Here is a 26,359-nt window from a genome sequence, read left to right on the forward strand (position 1 = left end):
CTCTTGTATACATATATGTAAGATGTACATTCTTAATATCTAAAGATTCTCTTTTGTGCAGTTTGAATATTGTCAGAAATTAAAGATAAAAAATCTTTGTGTCTTTGATTTTAACTGGCAAGCGTGATAATTTGGAGCTTTCTACAAGAGAAGGCTGTTGAAGCAAACGTGTCATTGTGGTACTGTGAAAACATGAGGTGAGACTGAATTTAGAAAAATTATTTTATTTCTTATTGTTTCTACTGTACTAAACCCAAGAGTCACTAAATCCATAGTTGCTTTAAAGGACTTAACTAGTTGGACATCATTAAACATTTTTTTCTATTTAAGGAAAGTTTAAGTATACCTCTGTGCCACCTGTAAACACACACCCACACACAGGGATCAACCAGATGATTTCTGGTTTATACATCCACAGGTTATTAGAATCTTTGGCTTAATTTAACTCATGAGGGAAGGCCAAAATTATCTTCTATAATTATCGAATATAACAATTAAGCTCCTAAGAACCATCATTTCTAACCTGCACAATTTGGATGCTGCTTTTTGGAATCCCCTGATTAGTCACAATTGGTTAATATTCTGTTTTTTTAATAGAGATTTATTAAGTCTTCTCCATCCTCTTTCTGGGGAGTCTGGTTCATGATGTGAACTCTGGGGCTCTGGAGGTAAAGCAGGGGAAAGGTAGAAGGTTCTTATCCTCCCAGGAATGACTGTGAAAGGGGTGGCAAAGGGATCATGGGATACCCCTGTCTCTTTGTTGGTGGTGGGGGGAGTGTCAATGAATGCTGTACCTTAGGCCTCCTTTCATCCTTAGAATGGAGTTCTCTGCAATAATGCCTTTGCAAGTGGTATTCATTCCAGTCAAAAATTAAAAGCTTAAGGAAACTCTGGAATCTGAGAGAACGATTAATTCTCCAGAGATGTAGGGTGTGTTTCTGTCATTTTCAAAAAGGGCTGCTAAAAAATTATTAGAAACTTTGAGAAGCATACATACATATTTTAGTTGGGCTCAGAGACTGTACTATAGTTCTGAAATTTAGAATTTGGAAATTAAGGACTCATTGTAGGTTGCTTTTTAGTGTTTAAATATGAGGGAACCAACAATTAGGGCTTGAACAATATTCTGCACACATCTGCTATTAGTGCAACTAATTTTAAATGACACTGATTTAATAGTCTGTACTTGGCAACATTGGTCATAGATTAATTCAATTAATAACTACTGGCACTTGAAAGTGAGGCAATTTCTTTTAAAAGAAAAATAGTATTTTCACCAGGACAAATGGACTTTTGCTGAATTTTAGTCTGAATTAAAAAGCTAATTAATTATACATTGAAATATGAGGTTGAATTTGTTAAGGCAAAATAATTATTTTATCATCGGAGACAGGATTCACAAAGATGTATTCTGTTCAGATTCAAGCCTTTTAAAATTCTTTTCCCAGGAAATAGGAGTAAGAGGATGAACTGCTCCTCTGCATGAATATCTTTTGATTTAAACCAGTATAACATTCATTAAAATAATTGAAAAAAATTACATGAAATTAGTGGCTAGTTATACCTAAATAGCAGACAGTGTCTCTTCACCCACTTGGCACACTACCTTAAACCCTAAACTTCTGCTTTCTTTTCTGGAAAGTGGTAAACTATATATAGTGACAAATTAAATATTCAGAGATAGCTAATCAGTAGGATGAGAACTGCATCCTTCAATACCCTAAGGGTCAATAAGAAACTAAAACTGAAAGATACGGTTCAGAACACTGATTTACTAAGAGCACCTGGTTGCTGAGAAAGAACAGATGGTCTATGGACAATAAAGATTCCAAGTAAATACATGTTCCTGCATAACACACAAGGCATGTGTGTTGAAATGATAAGAAGTACATTGAAAAGCTAATTAATCATCGTCACCAACAAAATAACACGTGGAGAGGTACCAAATGTTCCAAGTAAGCCCAAAGTGGGCAAATTCATTTCTAACAATTGGATAACAACTGAGCATGTCAGATTTTTTACACACTTGCTCCCACTAATGCTTAAAAACTGCAGCTTGGGTGGTATATGTATTTTATGCTTGATTTTTCTGTAAACCTATAACTTTTCTAGTAAAAAAACGAAAAATAAAACCATAGGCTTGCATTTATGTTCTTCAACGTACATGCCTTCCATTTGTTTCTATTCACATATTAATTTAATCTGAGATTAGTAACAGATATTTTACATAAAAGTCTATTTAAACATAACTTAAAACTTAATTCTGATTGAAAGAAATATGTACTATAATATATACCATGTATAAAATCTGTATCTCGATTACAGCAGACTTGTTAAGCTTACAGAGAATCTGGTACCAAACTGCTTGCCTCTAATCTTAGCTCTATCACTTATTAACTGTGTAGCCTGGGGCAAGTTACTTAACTTTTCTGCATCTCAATTTCCTTATTTGTTCAAAAATAATAATAATAATAATAAGACCTGATGCATAGGTTGTTATGAAGATTAAACTGGTTAATATTTATAAAGAACTTAGAAACAAGGCCTAGCACATCATAAGTACTATATAAATGTCTGTTAAATAAATGACTAAGATGAGTTTTCATACCTTCAACTTTTCTTCCCAGGAGTTAAAGGAATGCCAGAATCCCTGGGGGCATGAGAATAGGTCTACATTGGGAAAACAACATATTGTAATAGCTCTTGTAATATTGTAATATATTACAATATATTGTAATATATCACAATATATTGTAATAGCTCTTGTTCCCTCTCTTCCTCTCCTCTGGTTCCTACTAGGTAGACCGACCAGATGACCTCTTAGTTTCTTTCCACGTTCATAAAAAAGGTAATTGATTGGAGATAAAGAGCTTTTTAAAAAATGATTCCTCTCTCTGCCACTTTATTTAAAAATAACAGCCTTCTTTTTCCCCTTTAACTTTGGGAAATTAAGGTTTATTAGAAGCTCTCAGTCATTTCTCTTGCAGATAACAGGCCCCATCAAATCACTCAATCATTCTTATTTCAACCGTCACTAGTCAAAGCGTAAGTTTAATAGTTGTTGACTAAGTGATGAATTTCTTTCAAAGAAATCAATCATATGGTTTGTTTCTATCTTCAGGAAGGCAATCCTTAAATTCAAATTATAAATTTCTACCCCTAAATTATGCCCTTAAACCTTCCCTGGTATAATTATAACTACTGGTTCTTTAAAAAGACTTAAGCACTGAAGTGGAATTGACTTTAGGACCAGGGAGAAATGGAAGAAACATGAAGATTAGACATCCAGCAGCAGGGAAAAAAGAAATGCCCAGAATCTCTACTAAGTTTGTTACAGAAATGTTAAAAACTAGATTTAGCAGATTACCATGAAGGACAAAAAAGTCCCAGAATCTCTTAACAATTTTGCATCTGTGAAAAGAAGGTTTGTGATGAGTCAAAGTTACTTTGGAATGCACAAAGGGATGTTTCACAGCTCTTTGGGCTATAAACAAACATTTTAGATAATAGTAAAGCTACAGATCTCCCAAAGCAATCAAATTAAACAGCACTCTAGCTCCGTGTACAGCACAATTTCTACCTGCCAGGGGCTTATAATTCCAGGTAAGTAAAGGTTGCATGCAGGCACTTCTACTTCTAATAATTTTCTAAACAACAGTTCATCTTGCGTCCTAACTTTCAGGATCACTTAAGATGTAAATGCTGCCAAGGAAAACACATCAGCTTATTTAGAAAACTGTCACAAATAAAATTTCTCTTCCTCTGAAATATGCATTTAAAGTTTTTTTTCTTTAATGTTACCACACAAGCATCACAACTTGAAATATTCAGTAATAGGTGCTGATGAGAAAAATAATCATTTGCTATTTTGAATATGAGAGGTGGCAGTGCAGGTTATTTTAAAAGGCCAAGCTAATGCTCTACTCCTTCCAAATTAGCTATGTTTTCAGCACTGGCTTAGGAAAAGAAGCCCAAAGCTCAAAGAATGGATTTCCTTCACTTGGGGTAGCTTCCACCACGAGAATGATGCTATTTTGGGTGGCTTAGTATGGATGATTAGGCTGAGAGTACCGAGGAAATCTTAGGGCACAAAAGCCACTCACTTGTGCTTTTTACACAAAAATATTCTTTTTTCATTAACCTAACACCAAAGACAATGGTAACTCTGGTTTTCTGCTATTTCAGAATTTATTAGCCTTGTTAGATCAATGATTAAAGACAAAATTTGTTAGAACTAAAAAATACTGTTTCCATGATTTGAAAACTCTGCCCACGTATCTGTTGCTTCATAGAGAGCTCTGTCTTATGTTTCTCTGTCATTCATCCAGTGCGTGAGCCCCTGCTCCTCCCTAGGAGTCAACCAGTGTTCGCGGCAGAAATGGCCCTAACTGCTTTGCCTCCTTCACCTTTTGAGCCAGAAAACCTCCACCCTTCAGACTTGGGCCGTCCTTAGAGAGCTGTTCAGAGAGATCTATATGACTCCTGCCTTTGTGTCATGGCAACAGGAAGTTTTTGAAAACTGAAGCCACTACGAGCTGGATGGGTCTGCAGCATGGCTCCCCATTCAATTCTGATGGCGGTCCACAATACGCATTTTTTTTTTTTTTTAATGATCCCTCTCCCACATACTTACCCCACCTTTATTTAAAGAGAACACGTTTTTCTTTCTTTCACAGAACAAAAAGCAAATCAATCAAACAAAACCAAACTGAGCTTATATAATTTAAAACCAATATTATAGCAGGTAAGCCAGGCTTTCATAATCAACACTGTCATCCTGAACCACATAACCAATACACAAAATGCATTTTACTAGCCTGTGCTTCCTTTGCCCCTTTCCAACTTATACATGCCCCAATAAATCTGGCAGGAAATGTGATATGCAGAGTTAATTTTAATTGTTTAATTTAAATCTATTTGCTATTACTTATTTTCTTTTAGGCCTAGTCTAAGAGCTTTCTGAACAACTATCTTATGATAACACAGTACCTTGAGTTTTATTGCCTCAAAATGCAAAAGATTTAAAATACTCATTAAGCATACATTTCACAACTTACTGATCAAGCAACAGTTTTAAAAGCTTGATAATTCCCTCCCTATAGACCAAGAGTATTTATAGATTTATCTAGTTATATAGGAAATTCTCATCTTTATCCATTTATACTAGAATGTTACTTAAAATTAGGCTTTCCTGCTACTCTCCTTGTGTATGACAAGGTTTTATCTGATGGACATACTATATTTATTTGCAGACTTGAAAAAAGAGTAACAACAGTTTATAAATAAGGAAACTACTCCAAGCATTGCATTCTCTCTGGACTAGAAAAATAATATTGGCCACACCAGATATATATATTGCCCTTGGTTTTGAAAGTTACAAACAAGTACTATTCTTTAACAGTGGTTGTATTTAAATTACTAAAATCGGTAACTAATACAGAAACATTTGGACATACAAGTAGCCCAAACCTAGCATGGACTATCACCATCTCAGATGATAAGGAACTACTACAAAAAAATTTGTCTTATTAATCTAAATATATTGAATACAGAGGATGAAATAGCCACATACAACTATTTATAATGGTAAAGTGAGCCACAGCTATACTAATATCATTCTAAAAATAATGAAAGACTGAAGTAAAATTGTTCTCAGAGAAATAAAATATACATCAGCCACCTAAATATTCTAGTTATATGGCCAGATGGTTGACCCTATGAAATTCAGAAAATGGGTAAGGCATCAAATTCTACTACTAGGTAAATACTATAGTGTTTTTTCCATCTTCTACAGTATCTCAAGTCACCTGAATGAAACAGAATCTGAACTAGACAGGAAATTCAAAATTAAGGGTATGCTAAAAACTTGTATAAAGGAATCAAAGGAAACAGCAGCAGAGAGAAAAAAAAAATGATAGGACCAAGAAAAATACAGTTACCTATTTTATGTAGTTACGTAGTTACATATTTTATTTGGGAAAAAGTTCTTCCCTACATTTTTTTAATGGTTATAGCTTTATTTAACGATATTTTCCTGCCATAAATGCCCTTTAAAAGTCTATTTTAAATGCCTATTTCTCCTGAATACTTTAAGAATTCTTTCCCCTACAGATCCAGGTTTTTGTATTAATTAAAGTATTTACAGTTGGGGTAGGGGGTGGGTAGGTGTGAGGAGTAGGGAATGGGGAGACTCTTTAAGAAAAAGAGCTCAAAACTGAAAGTAAAAAGAAAGCTAGGTATAGGGACTTGGAAGGAACCCGTGCAAGCTCGGGGCCCTGAAGCTTAAGTTTTATTAGCTTCATTCTCAGCCTCTGTTTGGCAGCAAGTTTCTGGAAAAAAAAAATTGTCTGTCTTTGTGGGAAAGTTTTGTTCTATATGGTTTATAAACGTTTGATTTTAAAACAATAGCAGAGTCAAATGAATGGGATAATGGTGCCACCAAAGGATGCGTCTTACCATACAAGTGTCTAGATCTTCCAATCGCTCTAGCTCTGTTAGCTCCTCCACTGTGATGATGGAGCGTTTAACTGCTGGCTTCTCCTCAGTCAACTCAACCTCCAAGGACTCTTGCTGAGGAAAGGTCTTGCCACGTCTACTGAAATGGTCAGCCTAGAGAGTCAGGGCATATACAAGGAGAAATTAAAGCACAGAGGAAAGGAAGAGTTGGTTAGTTGAGTTCCTGAAGGAGTCGTCCACAAGATGGTGCAGTGGTTGGCAAGTGGCTAATGAAATTTTTAATAATTCACACTAGAGTAACTTACCTGTTTTACTATCTTTCTTTGCAGGGTAGAGTGTTTTTAGCAAGAAATTACAAACCTCTCTTAGCAAATGAGGAAACTAGAAGAAAATAATTAATTTTATTTGGTATATCCTCTGAAGAAATTTTCTTCTATACTTAGTTTTCAAAAGTATCTAATAAGGGAAATGAAATGATTCCAACTTTCATTATTTTTAAAGGGCTGAAAGGAAGGAAATTGCTAACAAAACTGCAATTACTGCTACCTTCATTGTCTTCCTGTAACAAACACCATATTTGGTACGATTTATTAATTTCCAATGCTATGCTTTAGGTAAAGCTAAAAAATTAAATGGTAAGAGGTGGAAGTAGCTGGGCTGAAATTAATAAGTGCTAGTGCTAAGCTGGTCCATCACCAGGAACTTTGATTTAATTATTTTGAAATGATGAGAATCAGTTGACAATGCCATGGAAATTTTGGGCACACTGCTAAACACTGAGTTGGAGAAAATGTTAATGTTATTTGAATTTCACTGAAGATACTCTTCAACATCAATTTGAAAATACTATTTCTTTCATACAGCAGTTAAGCTTTCTTTCCACAATCCAAATTAGCAGTATAAATATTAAAGTGAAGTTCACTTCACACAATCCCATTCCATTTGTTAAAACAAAAAAAGTTGATATTTTCTGAGCAGTTATCTAAAATCTTCAAAGAAAGGCACATGCAAAAAGTGAAAATTTCAAACTTCCAGGGTAGTTCTTACATGCAGAGTCACATTGACACAATATCCGTAACTGTGTTATCAAGTAAGTCCCTGGAGCTGTGGGTTATCAATAAAGCTTTTCAAAAGGATCTCTACTGGTTTTGTTTCTGATTACTTAAAAAAAAACTCCGAATTGGGAGCTCTAAACAATGAAGTGGTTCTTAAATGTGCCAGAAACTAGAGACTAGTGCTTCTAAAACTCTCTGGAGATGAACCAGTTTTTTATATTTCCAATGTCACGAAACAATATTTTATTGGTAAAATGCAACAAAAATCAAAAATGAGAAAAATAACATTGTGTTTGGATATTGTGGCCATATTAAGCTGCTCTAAAAGTCTCCCAAAGCTTCTTCTGAGTTTCTCAATTTAGCTGATAATCTTAAACACTGTGGTCAAATGAATTTTTCAAAATACTCTTTTTGTCTGCCTCATGCAGAATTCGCGGTTGCTCTTCTCTTTTGGTGTTCTCTAGTATCCAAAAATTCAGTGCCATAAACTGGGTACCTGTATCCTATACAGTTAGCCTATAATTCTTTCTCTGGAGAAAAAAAAAACACTGGCATAACTTGCTTGGAAGATTTCTACTATATCATATTGCTAGTATTTTTGAGACACAAGATACAATCAGTTATAAAATCTTCAACTGTACCTCAGAGAACTGCTTGAAGTTCAAGAAATATGAAGATTCTGAAATATTTTTCACATGCTCTGATCTTAGATGTAAATTCCCTTGCTCTATTGTAGAACCAGTCTCTATATGGAGGAATTTCTTTTCACCAGAGGCCTGTTAGGCAGTCAGCAGCTACCAATTACCGTAACATACCCATTTTACTCTTGCACTTTCTTTGGACTCCAAAATGTTTCATTTTCCTGCTCTGTTTTTAAGAATAGTGCATTCTCAATCATGCTACAAAATGAACATAGATAAACTGAATAATCTAAATAATGTTAATTTTAGAAGTCGCTCTCAATATCATCTCCTACCAAAACTTTTTATCTGTGTTGTTAATGAACAACAGGATTTCTGGATACCAATACTTCAATTTCCCTCTGTCATTCCTGGTGGAGAAAGTGTTACATGCTCTAGAATGGCTAGAAGCATGCTAGAAGAGGAGGGTGAAAAACTAGGAGAGAATTATAGAAAAGAAACCTCAGCCCCATGCTGGAGGCTGTCCAGCACACAGAAGAATGGAGATATGATCCCCCTCAGTATCTTCCCAGCACTCACCAGCTTATGATGGCAATGTGAGAGTGCATCCAGGATTTCATCCACGATTCGGTCAGACAGGAAGGAGGCCACTGTCAACTTCACTTCACTACGTTAAATCAAAAGGACAGAGGAGCATTTTAATTTGTACAAGAGAAAACAAAAATCACCCACCCTTGATGCTATGTTGATAAGGTGAACTCTGATTCTGTGTCTAACTTTGAAAATGGACTATCAGATGTGTGGAGGGGGGGGGGAAAGATTTCCAAAAACAACCTCAAACACTGCCATAAACATACAGGTAATAGACTTTCTTTACCAATTTCAGCATGCCTTTGCAATTTCAAAACTCAAGATTTAATGGTAGAAATGAAGAACAACTGCATAGAGACAAAATTAATGGGAACCAGATGCACCATGAGGTGAGGAACAATTCATCCATTGACATAAATGAAATCAAAGCCGAGCTGGACCACATAAGCAGGTCTAGTCTGGTTGTTAAGCCCTCATTAGTTTGATATGCAAACATACCCCCTCCTTCCTTTTTTTTAAACTTTTTCACCAAATGGTACCATATTCCACTGCCTTAGCTTTGACTTATCATCTTACTCTGAGTAGTACAAATTAACTGTAATCTTTCCTTTTATGAAGAAGTTACTACAATTTTTAGTTTTGGTGCCTCTTGTCTGACCTCTAAAAGCTGCCCAGACAACAGAGGGTGGCTTTGGTTTTCATTAAGATTCTGTCAGATGGCTGGCATGTTAGCATTTTAGCAATTTGGTATTTCCAAGAATTCAACTTCCAGGTGTGTTTTCAGTCTGAATAACCCTGTACATTTAAAGATAAATGTGCTACAGAGATATATATCCAATTCAAACACAGTTTGAAGTCAACACTTTTTAAGTTTTTAGCACAGGGAAAGAAGTTATCAAAACAAAATTATTTAAACCTAAAGCTATAGCTGAAACTGTATTTCACGTAACAGGGGAAAACCTTTCTAACCTAAACGCAATAATTTGCATTAAGATTTCTCTGCCCAGAAAGGCTTCTGGTGGTAGAACAAAAAGAATGAAAAGCACTAAATCTCTGATGCCTGCCATAAAAATTTTTCTGGGATAAAGATAAAAGTAAAAGGATGTTTCTTTAATTCCTGACCCTGAAATAGGTCTTGCCATCTAAATGGTTTATCTAATACTTTCTTGTTTTATTCCTCAGAGGTGTCCATTGATAAGATTCACAGGGTCTCACAATACATTTTCTGGGTCTCAACTCAAACCTCCAGAAGAGGGGCTGAGGGTCTAATTTTAACAAGCACTTCTCTTTTCAGGAATGTTTGGGAATTTTACTTCCTCGTAAAACTTATCGAGTCAATAGTTTGCTTCTCTCTTTCTCTCCCCTCCTCTCTCTCCGAAGGTGAGACGGGGTGGTTTATCTATTCCAGACTGTAGCAATGAAAGACTCTCTGTTAAAAATGCAATTAGTTTTTAATGGATCAGGGCTAGTCCATCATTTTGTAATTGGAAGCTTTACCTTCTTACTGATGGAGCTTTCAGTTTGCAAAATTTGTAGAGGAAATGGATCAACTGAACTTGCATCTACACACCTGCTTATGAATGCATACATGCATGTGTGGGTGTGCATATTTTCATTCTATCAGCACTCAGTATAGTGCACTATAAAAACTCATGTAAGAAGTCAATGGATATCATATAATTGATTCAGTGATATAGGGAGTTCTATGCTGTTACTCAATTTTCAGAATTTTCCCATTTTCAAGGGAAGTGACCACATTTAACAAAATTTGGTACTCCAGTAAAGGGCATCAAAAGGTGATCTATTGGTGGTTCAATCCATAATTATGAAAGAATGATGGTCAAAATATTTTTCTTCTTAATATTTAAGGGGAATCAATGGAAGTCTGAAACTATAGGTTAGAGAACTAAGTAAACATACCTAGTGAGAGCCAGAGTTCATAAGTTCACCAATCTGTGGGGGTAGGGAGGTGTCCCATAAACTCTTCAAAGTCTTTTTTTATTTCTCAAGTCCTTCCTTATAATTCAACTGAGTAGGTGTTAGGAGATTTTATAAGAAGATGACAGCTGCATCTTAGACCTGTGACTCGCCAGTTACTGCAGAATTCCTAAATTCTCAGTCCTATAATCTAGCATTCAGGTGTCAGCCTTTGATATCCACATAATGATGATCTAATCTTATGGCTTCTTTGGTTTTGACTCTCATTTTGTGCACAGACTGTCATTTAGCCACATCAATATGTGTTCCCACAACCACCAACTTCTAACTCTCCAGATAGGAACTATTATTTTTGCTAATCTAAATATTCTTTGACAGATTTATTAATGGTTAAAATGGGAAACTAAAAATGTTTCTGAAATTGGTTTCAAGTCATTCGATTCCCCAACTAAGAAACACAACTGAGAATTATCTGAGCTGTAATGTAATGCTACTGTTCATCCCCAAGTCACCATGCAAAAATTTAATAAAGTTTCCTGGTGATCACAAATTTTAAATATCCATTTCTTGGCATATTTTTCAAATCTTTTCAGACAGAAATCTATGTAAATGTCCCAAAGGCAGCATTAGTACATACAAAATATCACAGACCCACTGAAATAACCCTGAGTCAAAATATACTAAGGTCCTGGTGGGTCTGTTTTCTCTTTATAGGTGTGCATTTCTCACAATAGAAGGATGGCAGAAAGCAAACTGACCTTAATCCTCAAGCTAATGATTTATTAAGGCAAAAGATAAACTTTAGAAAGAAAAAAAAAAAACCCACAAACAAACAAACAAAAAAAAAAAACACAAAAACAGAAATTACAAACATGTATTACCCTCTTAAAAATAAAACCCTTAAGGAGAGCAGATAATTAGGTGCTCTTAAGTAACACAGGCCTATATGTGGTTGTTTGATTTTGGCAATGTTTAAAACTTATGCATTTATGCACAGCCACGTTTATATACAGCCTATGCCTGTTAGACATGCCTGACCACATAATATACTGTAAAGCCAACAACACGCTTTGAGCTGCCTTGACTGCATTCACAGAAATTGCATATCCTAGGTTTATTCACGTTATAAACCTACCTAATTTTGTTAAGGATATCAACTCCAGACTGCTCCAGCAGGACATTTTTAACAAAGGTACGTGGAATGGAAATCTTTTCAGTGCTGGCATGAATCAGGTCTTGTCGAATGTGGGCTTTTTTCATCACATTTGGACAAAGATTCTCGGCAGCATCAACCATGGACTCAAGCAACACCTGCAATGCAGCACAGTGGAGGGGAGAGATATGATGACACTGCACGGAGTGCACCGCCATAAAACCGAGGAGCTTAGAGATGACGCCCGAGTCCCTGGGGAACGGGGACACAATAGCGTCCTGGGGTGTGCCCAGCCATTCTGAGCCGCCCCTGGGTGCCTGTGACAGTGGGATGCTTGTAGATCTCAGGCAATCCCTTTAAATCAGACACTTGGCAGGACCACACAAACTTCACTCTGGCATCTTAAGTGCTGCGTGTTGGTTTCATTTAATAAAAGGCTTTGATGACAAGATTAAAAAAAAAAAAAAAAAATCAAGCCTTTACCACTAATTACCATACCAGATTTTTCTCCCTGGTTCTAGAAAATAAAGTTACAGATATCCCAGACAACATATCACTTAGGAAGTCTTGTGTGATCCTTCAAATCACAGAAATCCCAAAATGAGGGTGACCCATTCAAAATCTCTTACCAAAACAACAGTAGCAGGAAACCCAAGAAATTACTGCCAGTTTTACTCTTTTTAAAGAAAAGCCTTGTAGCATTAGGTGAAATAATAATTATTATAGCAATACTAAAAAAGACTAACAGACAAATACTGTTTATATAGCACTTTATAAACCACATTAACAACAGTCAAAAACTTTTATACAGCACTTCAGAGCTTGAAAAACGGTTCGCACATTTTATTCTTTCAAATCTACGAAGGTGGGTAGAGCAGCTATTCATATGATAATTTTACAGTTGAAGAATGTGAGACTAAAGGAAGTTAAAATAATATGCCCAAGGTGACATGCTGGTAAGTATGGAAAGGGCATGAGCCTTAGTGTCAGACCTAATTTTAATCCTAACTGAATGACATTGGACAAAGTTACTGATCCCTCTATTTTACTTTCCTCATCTATAAAATGGCAATAAAAAATATTTTTTGCCTTATAGGACTAGTGAGGATTAAATGATAATATACATGCAAAGTGTTCAGAATAGTGCCTAGCACAGAATAAAAGCTCAGTATATCACAGATTATTAATCATTATTAATCTGATTTCAGAGGTTCTGCTTTTATTGATGTGAACCCAGTTTCTGAAGTCCAGGCTTTGCTCCTATTCCTATTTCATAGTTAACAAGGACTACTGTGGCGTGCTTACTGAAAGACTGTACAGCGGCTGGCTCACATGCTCACATGCACAGCACAATCCCCCTAGTAAAAACTCTTATTATACTGTAGGACGAGCAGTGGGCTGGCAGGCTGTTCATAAGGCTCTTGGGGAAAACTGGGTGAGGAAAAGTGGGAGGCAGCTACTTGAGAAATTTCCACAAGCCATTAATATTTTGACAGTGCTCTGTCCCCTATAGCTCTGGTCGAATAATCACTGAATTAGTACATTATTACAAGAAAGTTACTACACCAATCACCTGTAAGAGATACAAATAAATTAATTAAAGACAAATTTTTTTCCCCTTTGGCCTTCAACACTTACTGTTCCAGAAGTCCAGCACTCCTGATAAGAACAACTTTGGGCATCAATATTCTATTTTGATTCTGTCATAATCATTACCAAATCAATGACTTTCTGAAAGTACTCCTCCATTACTGGGCTAATTTAATTCGAAAAAACCCCAGGCCTAGAGAGAGGAGGCCTGGCTTCCAGTGGAGGTCCTGATGGGAAATTTTTGTGGAACATTATGTGACTAGCTTAACCTTTCCAGATCTCTGTGTTCCCACCCGAAAAATGATTTCTAAGATTTCTTTCTGCTCTACAAATCCATGATTTTATGACTATGACCCACAGGTCATATGCTAGCCTTAGGCATTTACTTCTACAGATATTTTGTAGTTTCGTTCTCTTCCACCACCTCTATTGCCAACACTGACCAAAATAAAATGCAGCACTTTATACTCTACAAAGTAATTTCATCCATAATTTCCTTTGATCTACATTACAACCCTTTTAGTGAAGGCAGAATTTTAGCATCCCTGTTTTAGAGATGAGGATGTTGCGGCCAAGAGGAAAGAACTGACTTGCTCAAGGTTACTTGGCTGAGATGGGAAGTCTTCTGTATCCTACTCCAGCCTTCCTCCAATGCCTGTGGACTGGAACATTGTTTTCCTTTTGTTACAAATTTTTTTCCCCTATTCGCTTGTGTCAACAGCTCCTGAGGCTGCCAGGCTGAGCTTTGAGGTGGCAGCGCTTGCAGAAAGGGGAGAAACCATCGCAGGATAAATTTTCCAGTGGGGCCCCAAACCTCTCCTTTGTGTCGAGCCCTCAAGCCTAGACCTTGAACAGTCTCCTTCCAAGTTCTATGACCCTACTGCCCACCAGACCCTCTTCTTCAACATTCATCTCCCCTTGATTTCAAATACTATCTATATTCCAATGATTCCTACTCAAATGTTTATCTACAGTCACATGTATAATACACATGATAAAATGCATGTGTAATACAGACTGTTAAGCATTTCCACCTGGATATTCTCCAATAGAAAGGTCAACCACAACATGTTTCGTCCTCCCCCTCAACCTTACCCAAACAACAATAATTACAACAGCAAAATTAAACATCTTTGCTAAGTTCTTTAGGGTGATGAATGGCACCAACCTAGGTCAGAAATCTGCAAGTCTCCCTAGACTATTCCTAACCTGAACCCTCTCTACCACCTCAATCTCCAAAAAAATGTTAACTTTACTCCTAGACATTTCCTCAAATTGCAAAGAAACCCCTGCAATCTGGTGGCAGTTTAACTTTTAGCCTCATTTCTTGCCATCTCTCTGTATTCCCTTTAGAATTATTCATACCCAATTACAGTTTGCAGTTCTCACATGATCAGGTTCTCTCTCTGTGCTCTACATTCTGTTCTCTCAGCCTAGAATTCTCTCCACACTCAGCTCATGTATTACCTTTGAGAAGAGTTTCTTCTCCCCCTACTCCCTTTGTACACCAAGCTATGTGTGATGACACTCTTTGGTGATCCCATAATACCCAGTAAGAATCTTATTATACATATGTCATACAATGGTCAAGAATTCAGTGACTTTTAACGAATTTGGACCCCTTTCAGAATTTGATGAACACTCATACAGAAAAGTTACATAGGCAATTTTGCATGTAATTTTGTGAGTTCATGGAAACCAAGAGGCACCAGGCCCCAGAAACAGAAATGGTGCCTCATGGCGATTGTCTGTTGTCTCTTGTATCTCTCTCATCAGATTGTAAAGTTCTACACTGTATCCCCAAGGCCTAGAACACTTCTTGGAACAAACTCTATGGAACTCATAAATGTTTTTATAACTCCAGGAACTCACTGAGTGTGGGAATGGAATAGTCCATGCACTTATGTTCAATGCTACCTCTGTCATTTCTAAGGCTCATACATATGTGTAAGTATATTTCTGGGGTCTCTGTTTCATTGGTTTGTCTACCTCTGCATAGTGTCCTAGTATTTAGATTTTTGTTAAGTCTTAGTCTTCCTGTTGTTCTTCATAACTATGTGGACTATTCTTGAGCACTGCTTTTCCATATATTTTAGAATCAGCTTTGCCCAGCACCATTAAAAACCTGTTGGAATTTTTATTAGAATTGCCTTCAATTAATAGATGAATTTGGGAAAAACTGACATTATGTGGCACTGACTCTTCTTATACATAAACATGGCATATATTTTAATTGAGTTTTTGAGTTTCTCCAAAGACTTGCGATCAAGATTTATAATTTTTCTCTATTGAGGTATTATATATCTTTTGTTTGCTTTATTTCTGGGTTCATTATATTTTCTGTTGCTCTTTAAAATAGGGACAATTTTTTAAATTACATTTTCTAACTATTTGTTGCTGCTAAATAGAAATGCAATATATTTTTGTAAATTGCTCTATCTCCAGTAACCTTATCTTACTAATTCCAATAATTTATCTGCAAATTCTTTTTCAGATTTTCAATGTAGACAATCATAAAATCTGCAATTTATGATCATTTATTTCTTCCTTTTTTATCCTCTTATTTTTCATTTCTTTTGATTGTCATATTGCACTGGTTAAGACTTTCATTTTTGCACAATTTCTGATTTAAAGACCCCCCCCCTTTATTTAAAAATAAATCTGAGATCTACAGGAAAGTTGAAAGAATAGGGCAACAAACATCCTTAACATCTTTCCCTAAGATTTACCGATTGCTAATAATCTGCAACATTTGCTTTCTCTCGCCAAATCATTTGAAAGTAAGCCGTGGGCATCATGATGCTTCATGACTAAGGGCATCAGCACGTTATCTCTTACAAACATTGACGTAAACCTTGTATAACACCATTCTCATATCCAAGAAACTTAAACATCTAATATACAGACCACATTCAAATTTCTTCAGCTATTCAAAACCTGTTCTTCACAGCGATTTTTTTTTTCAATTCAAGATTCAATCAAGGTTCAGTCATTTCATTTGGTTACCATTCTCTTTAATCTCCTTTATATAGTCTCTCAACTTTATGTTGTTGATGTTTTTGCTTATTTTTCATGACACTGACCTTTTCTTTCTTTTTTTTTTAAGAATCCAGGCCACCTCTTTTATAGTATGTTCTCCATTCTGGATTTGTCTGATTGTTTCCTGGGAATTACATTTAGGTTAAACATTTGGGGCCTAATACTACATAGGTAATGCAATATTGTTTCTCATGGCATCACATTATGAGGCACATTTCATTATCTTTGGTGCTAAGTGTGATTACTTGGTTTAAAATGATGCCCACTACCCAACATTTAAAGGCAACAATGCCACCCAAGCTGAACAAGATTGAATACAAAAACCATCAAACTTCCAGCAAAACTTTTGTGAAAATACGCTAAATTTAAAATGCATATGGAAATTCAAGTGACCTAGAAAAGTCAAACCAATTTAAAAGAAGAAAAAGTGCAAGGACTTGTATTACTTGATTTTATAACAGATTATAAAGCAACACTAACCAATGACAGTGTGTTATTGGCAAAGAATAGACATATAGATCAATAGGCCAGAATAGAAAGTCAATAAATAGACCCAAACATATGTGGTTAATTGTTTTTTGACAAAGATGTCAAGGAATTCAATGGAGAGAGAAAAATCTTCAAAAAATGGTGCTGGAACAGTTGGTTATCCATATGCCAAAAAGGAAAGAAAAAGAGCCTTGACCACTATCATACCCTTTACACAAAAACTATCTTGAAATGGGTCATAGGTCTAAATGTAAAAGCTAAAACTAAAAAATTTCTTGAAGAAAACTTAATAATTTTATGATCTTGGCACAGATTTCTTAGCTAGGACCCCAAAAGCATGAAAAAATTTTAATGCTTGCTTTTTTTTTTTTTTTTTTAATCATCTTCATTTTATTGAGATATATTCACATACCACGCAGTCATACAAAACAAATCGTACTTTCGATTGTTTACAGTACCATTACATAGTAGTACATTCATCACCTAAATCAATCCTTGACACCTTCATTAGCACACACACAAAAATAACAAGAATAATAATTAGAGTGAAAAAGAGCAATTGAAGTAAAAAAGAACACTGGGTACCTTTGTTTGTTTCCTTCCCCTATTTTTCTACTCATCCATCCATAAAACTAGACAAAGTGGAGTGTGGTCCTTATGGCTTTCCCAATCCCATTGTCACCCTCATAAGCTACATTTTTATACAACTGTCTTCGAGATTCATGGGTTCTGGGTTGTAGTTTGATAGTTTCAGGTATCCACCACCAGCTACCCCAATTCTTTGGAACCTAAAAAGGGTTGTCTAAAGTGTGCGTAAGAGTGCCCACGAGTGACCTCTCGCTCGTTTTGGGAATCTCTCTGCCACTGAAGCTTATTTCATTTCCTTTCACATCCCCCTTTGGTCAAGAAGATGTTCTCCGTCCCACGATGCCGGGTCTACATTTCTCCCCGGGAGTCATATTCCACGTTGCCAGGGAGATTCACTCCCCTGGGTGTCTGATCCCACGTAGGGGGGAAGGCAGTGATTTCACCTTTCAAGTTGGCTTATCCAGAGAGAGAGGGCCACATCTGAGCAACAAAGAGGCATTCAGGAGGAGGCTCTTAGGCACAACCATAGGGAGGCCTAGCCTCTCCTTTGCAGCAACCGTCTTCCCAAGGGTAAAACTTATGGTAGAGGGCTCAACCCATCAAACCACCAGTCCCCTATGTCTGTGGTCATGTTAGCAACCATCGAGGTGGGGTAGGCGAATACCCCTATTAATGCTTGCTTTTTGAAAGACACTGTTAAGGAAATGAAAAGGCAATTCAAAGGAGAAAGGATTCACAACACTTGTGTCTGACAAAGCATTTATATCCAAAACATACTTTTAAAAAACTGTTACAACTCAATAATAAAAAAGAAAAAACCCAATTAAAATGGACAAAAGATTTAAACAAATGTTCACACACACACACACACACACACACACACACACACAAGAATGGCCACAAGCCATTATCTTTTGCCATTAGGAAAATGCAAATTAAAACCACAGGAATCAGCCATATACCCATGAGAATGCTTGAAGACTGACATTACCAAGCTTTGATGAGGATGTGGAGCAACTGGAACTCTCATATACTACTGGTGGGAATGTAAAACAGTACAACCACTTTGGAAAACAGTTTAGTAGTGTCTTACAAAGGTAAACACACACCTAACATATGACCTAGCAATTCCACTCATAGGTATTTAATGCAAGAGAAAGAAAATCTGTGTCCACACAAAAATTTGTATAAGATGATCAAAACACTTCTATTTTTAATACCTAATACCTAGTAATAACCCAAAAGTTCATCAACAAGTGAATGGAAAAGTGTGGTCTATTCACACAATATAATACTACTCAACAAAGAAAAGGAACAAGCTAATGATTTATGCAACAATGTGGATGAATCTCAAAACCATTATGCTAAGTGATCAAGAGAAACCCCCAAAGACTACACACCACATGAATACATTTATATCAAATTCTAGAATATGCAAAATAATCTATAGTAATAGAAAGCATTTCAGTGGTTATCCAGGGTACAGATAAAGGGAGATGCTGACTGCAAACTTTTGAAGGTGGTAGAATTGTTTTGTATCTTGATTATGGTGGTGAATATATGGCTGTATGCAGTTACCAAACTCACTTTTGAATTATATATTTTAAATGGGTCCAGTTTATTGTATGTAAATTATACCTCAAATAAAGTTGTCTAAAAAATAAAAAGAGTATCCACCAGATCCCTCCATTATAATGGTACCTTTCCCCAAAGGAAATGTTTTAAATATGTGGTCATTAATCATGATATTTGCTTAGTTTTTATATTGATTCCTTTTTTCAGGTTAAGATAGTCCCCTTCTATTCTTAGTCTGCTGATGATTTTTTTTCTCCTAAATCATACATGGGTATTGACTTTTATCAATTTTTTCATCGATGGAGATGATAATACTCTGCTAATGTGTGTTTCTAGATAACCCAACTTGGTCATAATACATTGTTACTTTTTATACATAACTGGATGTAGTTTACTAGTGAGTTAAGTTTTTCCCGTTTATGTTCATAAATGAAAATGGCCGGTAATTCTCCCTTCTTTATTGGTTATACCTAGTTCTATTTCTATACTAGAAATTCCATGCCAATTTTGTCTAGTTTTCAAATTATTTGGTATAATATGGAACATAATGTTCTCTTATTGCCTTTTAAAATCTATGGTGTATCTACATTTATATCCAACTTTTCATTCCCAATAATGTTTATTTGTGCCTCTTCCTTGTTCTCTCTCTTTTTAGATTAATCTTGCCAAGAGCTTACTTGTCTATTTATTAGCATTTTCAAGAATCAACTTTTGGCTAATCTGTTTTGTATTATATTATATATTATAGTTCTTTCCTATCATTAATTTTTTTCTTATATAGTATACTTTTTATAGTTTCCTTGGTTTTATTCTGAGACAGTTTTTCTCCTTAAATTGTCATATGCTTATTAGCTCATCAGTTTTCAGCCTTTCTCACCTCCAATATTAGCATTTAAGATTATTCATTTCATTCTTAGTAGTGGTTTAGTTGAATCTCACAGGTCGATACTGAACTTTATTGATATTAAACATCTGATACTGAACATTATTGTTCAATTTTAAATATACTCTAACTTAAATAACGCCCACAACTTTGACCCATGGATAGAAGTGATTTTTTAATTTATAAAGATGTGGGTTTTTTTTTCCCCTTTGTTGTTATCTTTTTGACAGATTTCTAATTTATTTGAAATGGAACCAGAGATTATGGACTTTGAAAAATGTTGAAACTTTCTATATGACCTCATGGGCAATGTCCATAAATATTCCATGTAACCTTGAAAGGAACTTACATTCGCCTATTGATGAGGGGGCACTGATGATATAGGTCCACTAGATCACTCTTAAAAATTTGTCTGTCATTATTCTTTTTGTTTATTGATAGATTACTGAGAGAGTCATTTTTAAAGATCCCCATAATGGCGAATTTGTCAAATTTCTCTTTATAATTTTGTCAAATATGCTGGTACATATGGAGTCATATTGGATATATACCAGATTGAAACTGTTATCTATTTCTGACAAATTGGACCTTTTTACATTGTACACTGACCTATTTCAGCTCTAGTGATGCCTTTTTTATTGCCATTTTGGGTAGGAGCATTCCTTGCAGTGTGTAACTGAACCTTGTATTGCAGGATGTCTAGGACCACTGTCCCCTTCCCTTGCTGGTCATGTGACAATCAAAAATGATCCCAAACACTTCTTAATTCCCCTCTAGGAATGCAGTACAACTCCTAACTTAGTCTCTCTGCTTCAGATTTAACATGCCCAGTAAAACCAAAGCAGGATAGATAAAAACAGATCCATCCTGCTTGGGTTTTGCTGGGTGCCCTAAATCTCAAGGTGCTCATCTTTCATCAATTCTTGAAATTCTTAGTAAACTATCTCTGTGATAATCAGATTTTATTTTGCATGTATCTCCCAAATGAGAGTAACTAGGGAGTAGATTTCTTCACTGTAAAAATAATCAGATTTAGAAAACCAGTACATTTGTGAAATAAATTAGATTAATACCCTTAACATGGCAGTTGTGCATTCTCATATTGTCACAATGAGCCAACAGCTTGCTGTAATTCATTATAAGCAAATTCAACTTCCATACACTAAAGTACTCTGAAACCTCTCTTGCACTTGCTTTGGAAAATATAGTGTACAAAATTGAAAAAAAAAAAAAAAAAAGGAAAAGAAAAACACAATCAGAGAACTCTTCTTTCACCAAACTGAGCTAATACTTAACAAACAGGCACCTACACCCCTCAGACCTCATTTCCTAAGTAAACCTGAAATTTACCAGCAAAGAATTACTTGGTTTAAGCCAGAAATGAAATCAAGAATTTCCTGGTCCAAAACAAATGCCCTAAAATTTAAGTCCAGGAGAATAAAATGTAAGTTTCCTTATGTTAAAACATTCAGATTCCACTTACTCATCTACTATTACTCCTGGAATAAATGTCAGAATCAAAAGATAAAAAACAGGTGGAGGTTTATCTTTTAAAAATACCTAAGATTGGCCAGTCCAGAAAAAACATCGCCTCTTTTCAAAGAAGGAATTTCTCCAAACTCACCGTTTTCTTCCCTTCCAGGAAGTTTGTTCAGAAAGGTGGCACATCCAGTCACTTAGATAATAATATGGCTTTCTTAAATAATACTTTTGAAAATTTGCTCAAAGAGCTATTTGAACTTATTCTCACCCAATATTCAGAATTTCTACCACTGACCAGGAATTCAGGATGATCGAATATTAAAGCTGAAAAGAATCGTCCTGATCATCTCAACACTAAGACAATCTCGTACAAAAAGGAAACTAGGTCCAGAAAAGTTAGACAACTTGCTCTGAGCACATAGCTAGCTAGTACCAAACCCAAAACACGAATCCAGGCCTGTGGTCCCCCTCCCTTTAAAAATTTTAATATGTTATTTTTACAAAATAATTTTTTAAAAAATAATTTATTCATTTCGGGTTGTACTAATACGTTAATTTTAGAGAATTTGTGGCGGTCCTTTGTGTCCAGGAAAATCTGTTATTTTTAATGAAATAAATAAGGACCACAGTAATTTATAAGAAACTGAATATGGATTGTAAGAAAAACACATTTTTCCTACCATGGTGATTTGAAGCTGTGTGTATCCCCCCTCCCACCCCAAAACAAAACAAAACAAAACATGTTCTTAAATCTAATCTGTTCATTGATGAGGCTACCTCAGTTAGGGTGTGAGCTGCCTCAATTAGGATGGGACTTAATCCTATTACTGGAGTCCTTTATAAACAGAATGAATAGAGACAGAGAGAGAAAGCCACTGAGGTAAGAAGCTGAAAGCAAAGAAATCAGAAGAGAAGGGAGAGACCAGCAGATGTGCAAGACAGTTTGGTGGCTCCTCGGGAAGCTAAGCATAGATTTGCCATATGATCCAGTAAACCCGCTACTAGGCATATACCCAGAAGGACTGAAAGCAAGGGCTCAAACAGACATTTGCACACTAATGTTCATGACAGCATTATTCACAATCGCCAAAAGATGGAAGAAACCCAAACGTCCATCAACCAATAAGCAAAATGTGGTTTATAAATATGATGGAATATTATTCAGTTGTTAAAAGGAATGAAGTCCTGATGCATGCGACAACATGGATAAACCTTGAGGACATTATGTTGAGTGAAATACGCCAGATATAAAAGGACAAATATTATATGATCTCACTGATATGAACTCATTATAATAAGCAAACTCAGAGCTTCAATCTAGAATATTGAAGATAGAAGGGGGGGACTAGAGAATGGGGAGCTGATGCTTAATTTGTGCAGAATTTCTAATTAAGTTGATCGTTTGGAAATGGATGGTGGTGATGGCAGTGCACTATTGTGAGTGTGGTTAACAGCACTGAATTGTATAGGTGAATGTCGTTAAAAGGGGAAACTTTAGGACGTATATGTTACTAGGATAAAAACTGACAGATAAACATAGGACTGTACAATACAGTGAACCCTAGCATAGATGGACTACAGTTAATAGTGTAAGAATATTCTTTTATATAATAAATGTACCATACTAATGCTAGGTGTTAATAGGGGTATATGGGAATAAAATACGTAAACCTAATGTAAACTGCGGACAACAGTTAGTAATACTATTTTAATAATCTTTCATCAATTATAAAACATATAACTATTGTTGAAAAAGTAATACATTTATAAAAAAGTGCTAACAACAACTGTAACAAATGTTCCACACTGGTGCAAGGTGGTGGTGGTGGTGTGGGGTATAAGAATCCTGTATTTTATGCAGGATTTTCTGTAAACCCACAACTCCTCTAATAATAAAACAATTTTAATAAACAACAACTAAGCACAAAGAGAGAAAAGATAAAAAACAAAAAACCTATAAGAGTTGTGGCCTTGGAGGTCAAGAAGAAGTGAGAAGAATTTACAATCAAATCAAGTAAAAATTCAAAAACAAAACAAAATAACACAAAACCATGGACAAATAAAATAAATGACATACAAGCATCTCTTTACATTATATGCAAAGGAAGACAGGGGCTGAAACCCCTAAATAATCCAAAACCTTTTCTCCTTCATTACAAAGAGAGTAATTAACAAGCTACAAAGTCACAGAGTTGCATATCAAATCTTTATGTGGCACAGCAATTATTTTCTCAGAAGAAAACAGGACAAATAGAGACATTTAGACAAAAATTTTTAAGGTGTCCTTGAACCAGGCAGAAATGAAATAATAAAAACTTTCTGAATGTAAAATAATCTGGTCCTCAGTTACTCTACTTTCCTAAAACTTCAGAGATTTCGTTTTCTGTTTTCTTTTCCATTTTTTGAAATCCCTTCTAACCAGTTCCTTCCAAGGACTACTATCTATTTAGGTAGTGGGCAAATCTCCAGGTAAGCAGCATCCAGGCGTGGTAAGCATAACTCCTATCATGTTTCCAATTCTCCAAATCAAGTATAATATCCAAGATTATTTTTTGAAACAGACCTCTCTTTTTGCCCTACAAGTAAAAACCATTCTCTTACAAGTGAAGTCACAGCAATATATCATATATTAAGTACATTTAGAAATTTACCATTAAAAATGAAATTGAATTTTGAGAGATTTTACTTGACCTCATAATATAAATTATTCCAAAGCTTATAAAAGCTGTGAAAAAACACTGTTTAATTTTTACTACATGTGCATCTACACATACACACATACACACACATCTATAAAACATGTAGCTATGGTAGGAAATGCTATCATACATATTTGGATCATAACAATTTCATTTCCCAAAATAATAAGAGACACAAACCTTTAGTTGCTCATCTACAACTCTAGTAACTTCTCCAGCCATTGATTCCAGGGTATCCTGAATTGGGCTGGATAATGAGCCACCGGCTCCCACCCAAGATGTACCACCAACATGGTATAAATTGGGTAACAACTGAAAGAAAAATTAAAAGTAAACTCTCCATAACTGAACAAATATTTAAATAAGCACCAAAGTCACTGAAGAGTTAATGAAAATGGTGGAGAAAGCCAGTATTTGAAGAAGTATTATTAGGAATAATCTCCTTTAATTAAAGACCCCTCTTACCGATTATTGAACTGAGGCCCACATACTTTTTAGGCATTATGCAACGAATCACTGCAACTTTAAGAAACACTACACTGGGGATTAGGAAACCTCCATGTTGGCCACTTGGTCACTAACCTGCTTTGAAACCACAGAAAGAGTACATCACCCCTTTGTGCCTTAATGCCCTCATCTGGGGTATGAGAGAATTGACTAATCCACAAGGTTCCTTACCTAAGACATTCACTGTTTGTTTGATTCTAATACCAGAACCAGGAGGAGATCCCAGGTGTTTGACTCCCAGTTAGTTCTCTATTAAGTCAGACTTTGAGGAACAAAATCTTTTGATTAAAGCTTCCTTACAGAGATGAGAGAGGAGAGTTTTGTGCCATCATCTTCAAAGTAGAATAATTTTAAAAGAGTTGTTATTCATTTAAACTACAACCTCTCAGTGTTCAGGACCCAGTTACATCCTTTGTAAATCATACTGACCCTTTGCTTTTCATTCTATATTCTGGTTATTGGTAATTAGCATAGGAGGCAAAGACCAATTCTTCACTTTGCTACTCGTTAGTACCCTTGTGGAACTGGTACCAACCAAAGTTGGAACTAGTTTCTAAAACTGAATTTTGTAAAATCATTTCATTACAGAAAAGTTAAAACGTACCCAAGAATAAGAAAATAGTATAAAAAGCCTCCATGAATTCACCAACAGGCTTCAATGAATACAAATTCATGTCAAAACTTGTTTCATCTAAACTCCTACTGACTTCCTGCCCCGCCCTCCTCCCACTAATTTTGCAGCAAATCACATCATTTTATAGCTTCTAAAATTTGATTTCTTGATTATTGATTTATCCATGCTAAAATCTCTCTTTTTCATCACAGACACTGGAGAGTTTACATTTCACTGGGGTCTACAACCTGAACTGTCTTCATTTCTTTATTTAATATGCAAGACTTACATAGCCTACAGTCAAACTCACCGTTTTAGAATTCTTAGCATCACGCATGAGCCTCTCTGCTGATTTTAAGTCTTCCTGGACAGCATCTCCCCCACAGTTTCGTAAAGAGTTGAGATGGTCTTGTACTTTCACGCATATTCTGTCAATCATCTGCTCCAAACCATAAAAACACAGAGTGAATGGGGATGAAAACATCTTCTAACTAGAATCTTCGAGAACGCAGCTTATGATCAATTATTGATTTGCTTTATCTACATAAGAAACCTTTGGCAACATTAACTCCAGAAAAACACATAAGACATTTTGGTCCCCTTTCCTGCCTTAGGAAATGCAGAATGTAGAACAAAAGTGAAAACTTCTTTGTGATTCAGAATCTTGTAGCTACTGAAAGATATTTTGCTAGACAATAATTCTCCTTCATTAACTTTTATTAAGTGCTCTCTGTTTGCCAGACAAAGGACTAAGTACAGGGGAAAAAGAGAAATGAAATACGCCACAGACTGTTGAGCTGACAACAACTTGAGGCCCACAGCCAGTTGGTTCCAATATTATGGAAACCAGGACATCCCCTGGAAAGTAATTTTTTAAATTAATTCAATCATATCAGGTAGTCAGCTATGTAAATTAAGAGCCACCAAAAAATAAATATAACACCCAAAGGGAAATGGTAAATCACTATCGTAGACAAAAGCTGTATTACAAAAAAGGTAAGATTATGCTCTGATATATTTATACCTATAAGAAGAAGAAGAAACATCAAGCAAGCTAACG

The 26,359-nt window shown here is 35.6% G+C and overlaps 1 protein-coding gene across 12 annotated transcripts in view; it reads right to left on the minus strand.

Annotated features, from left to right (window-relative positions):
• Positions 1-26,359, minus strand: part of CARMIL1 (capping protein regulator and myosin 1 linker 1) — a 292,788-nt gene that overhangs the window by 48,437 nt on the left and 217,992 nt on the right. For all 12 annotated transcript variants that reach the window (XM_037842684.1, XM_037842686.1, XM_037842691.1 and 9 more), the window contains 5 exons: positions 25,610-25,738; positions 24,360-24,491; positions 11,817-11,992; positions 8,732-8,819; positions 6,457-6,609 (listed from right to left, as the gene is read on the minus strand). In XM_037842684.1, coding sequence (XP_037698612.1) covers positions 6,457-6,609; positions 8,732-8,819; positions 11,817-11,992; positions 24,360-24,491; positions 25,610-25,738 — 678 coding nt within the window. The remainder of the gene's footprint in view (positions 1-6,456; positions 6,610-8,731; positions 8,820-11,816; positions 11,993-24,359; positions 24,492-25,609; positions 25,739-26,359) is intronic.

The sequence above is a fragment of the Choloepus didactylus genome, chromosome 7 (genome assembly GCF_015220235.1).
Source record: "Choloepus didactylus isolate mChoDid1 chromosome 7, mChoDid1.pri, whole genome shotgun sequence".
Classification (NCBI taxonomy): domain Eukaryota; kingdom Metazoa; phylum Chordata; class Mammalia; order Pilosa; family Megalonychidae; genus Choloepus; species Choloepus didactylus.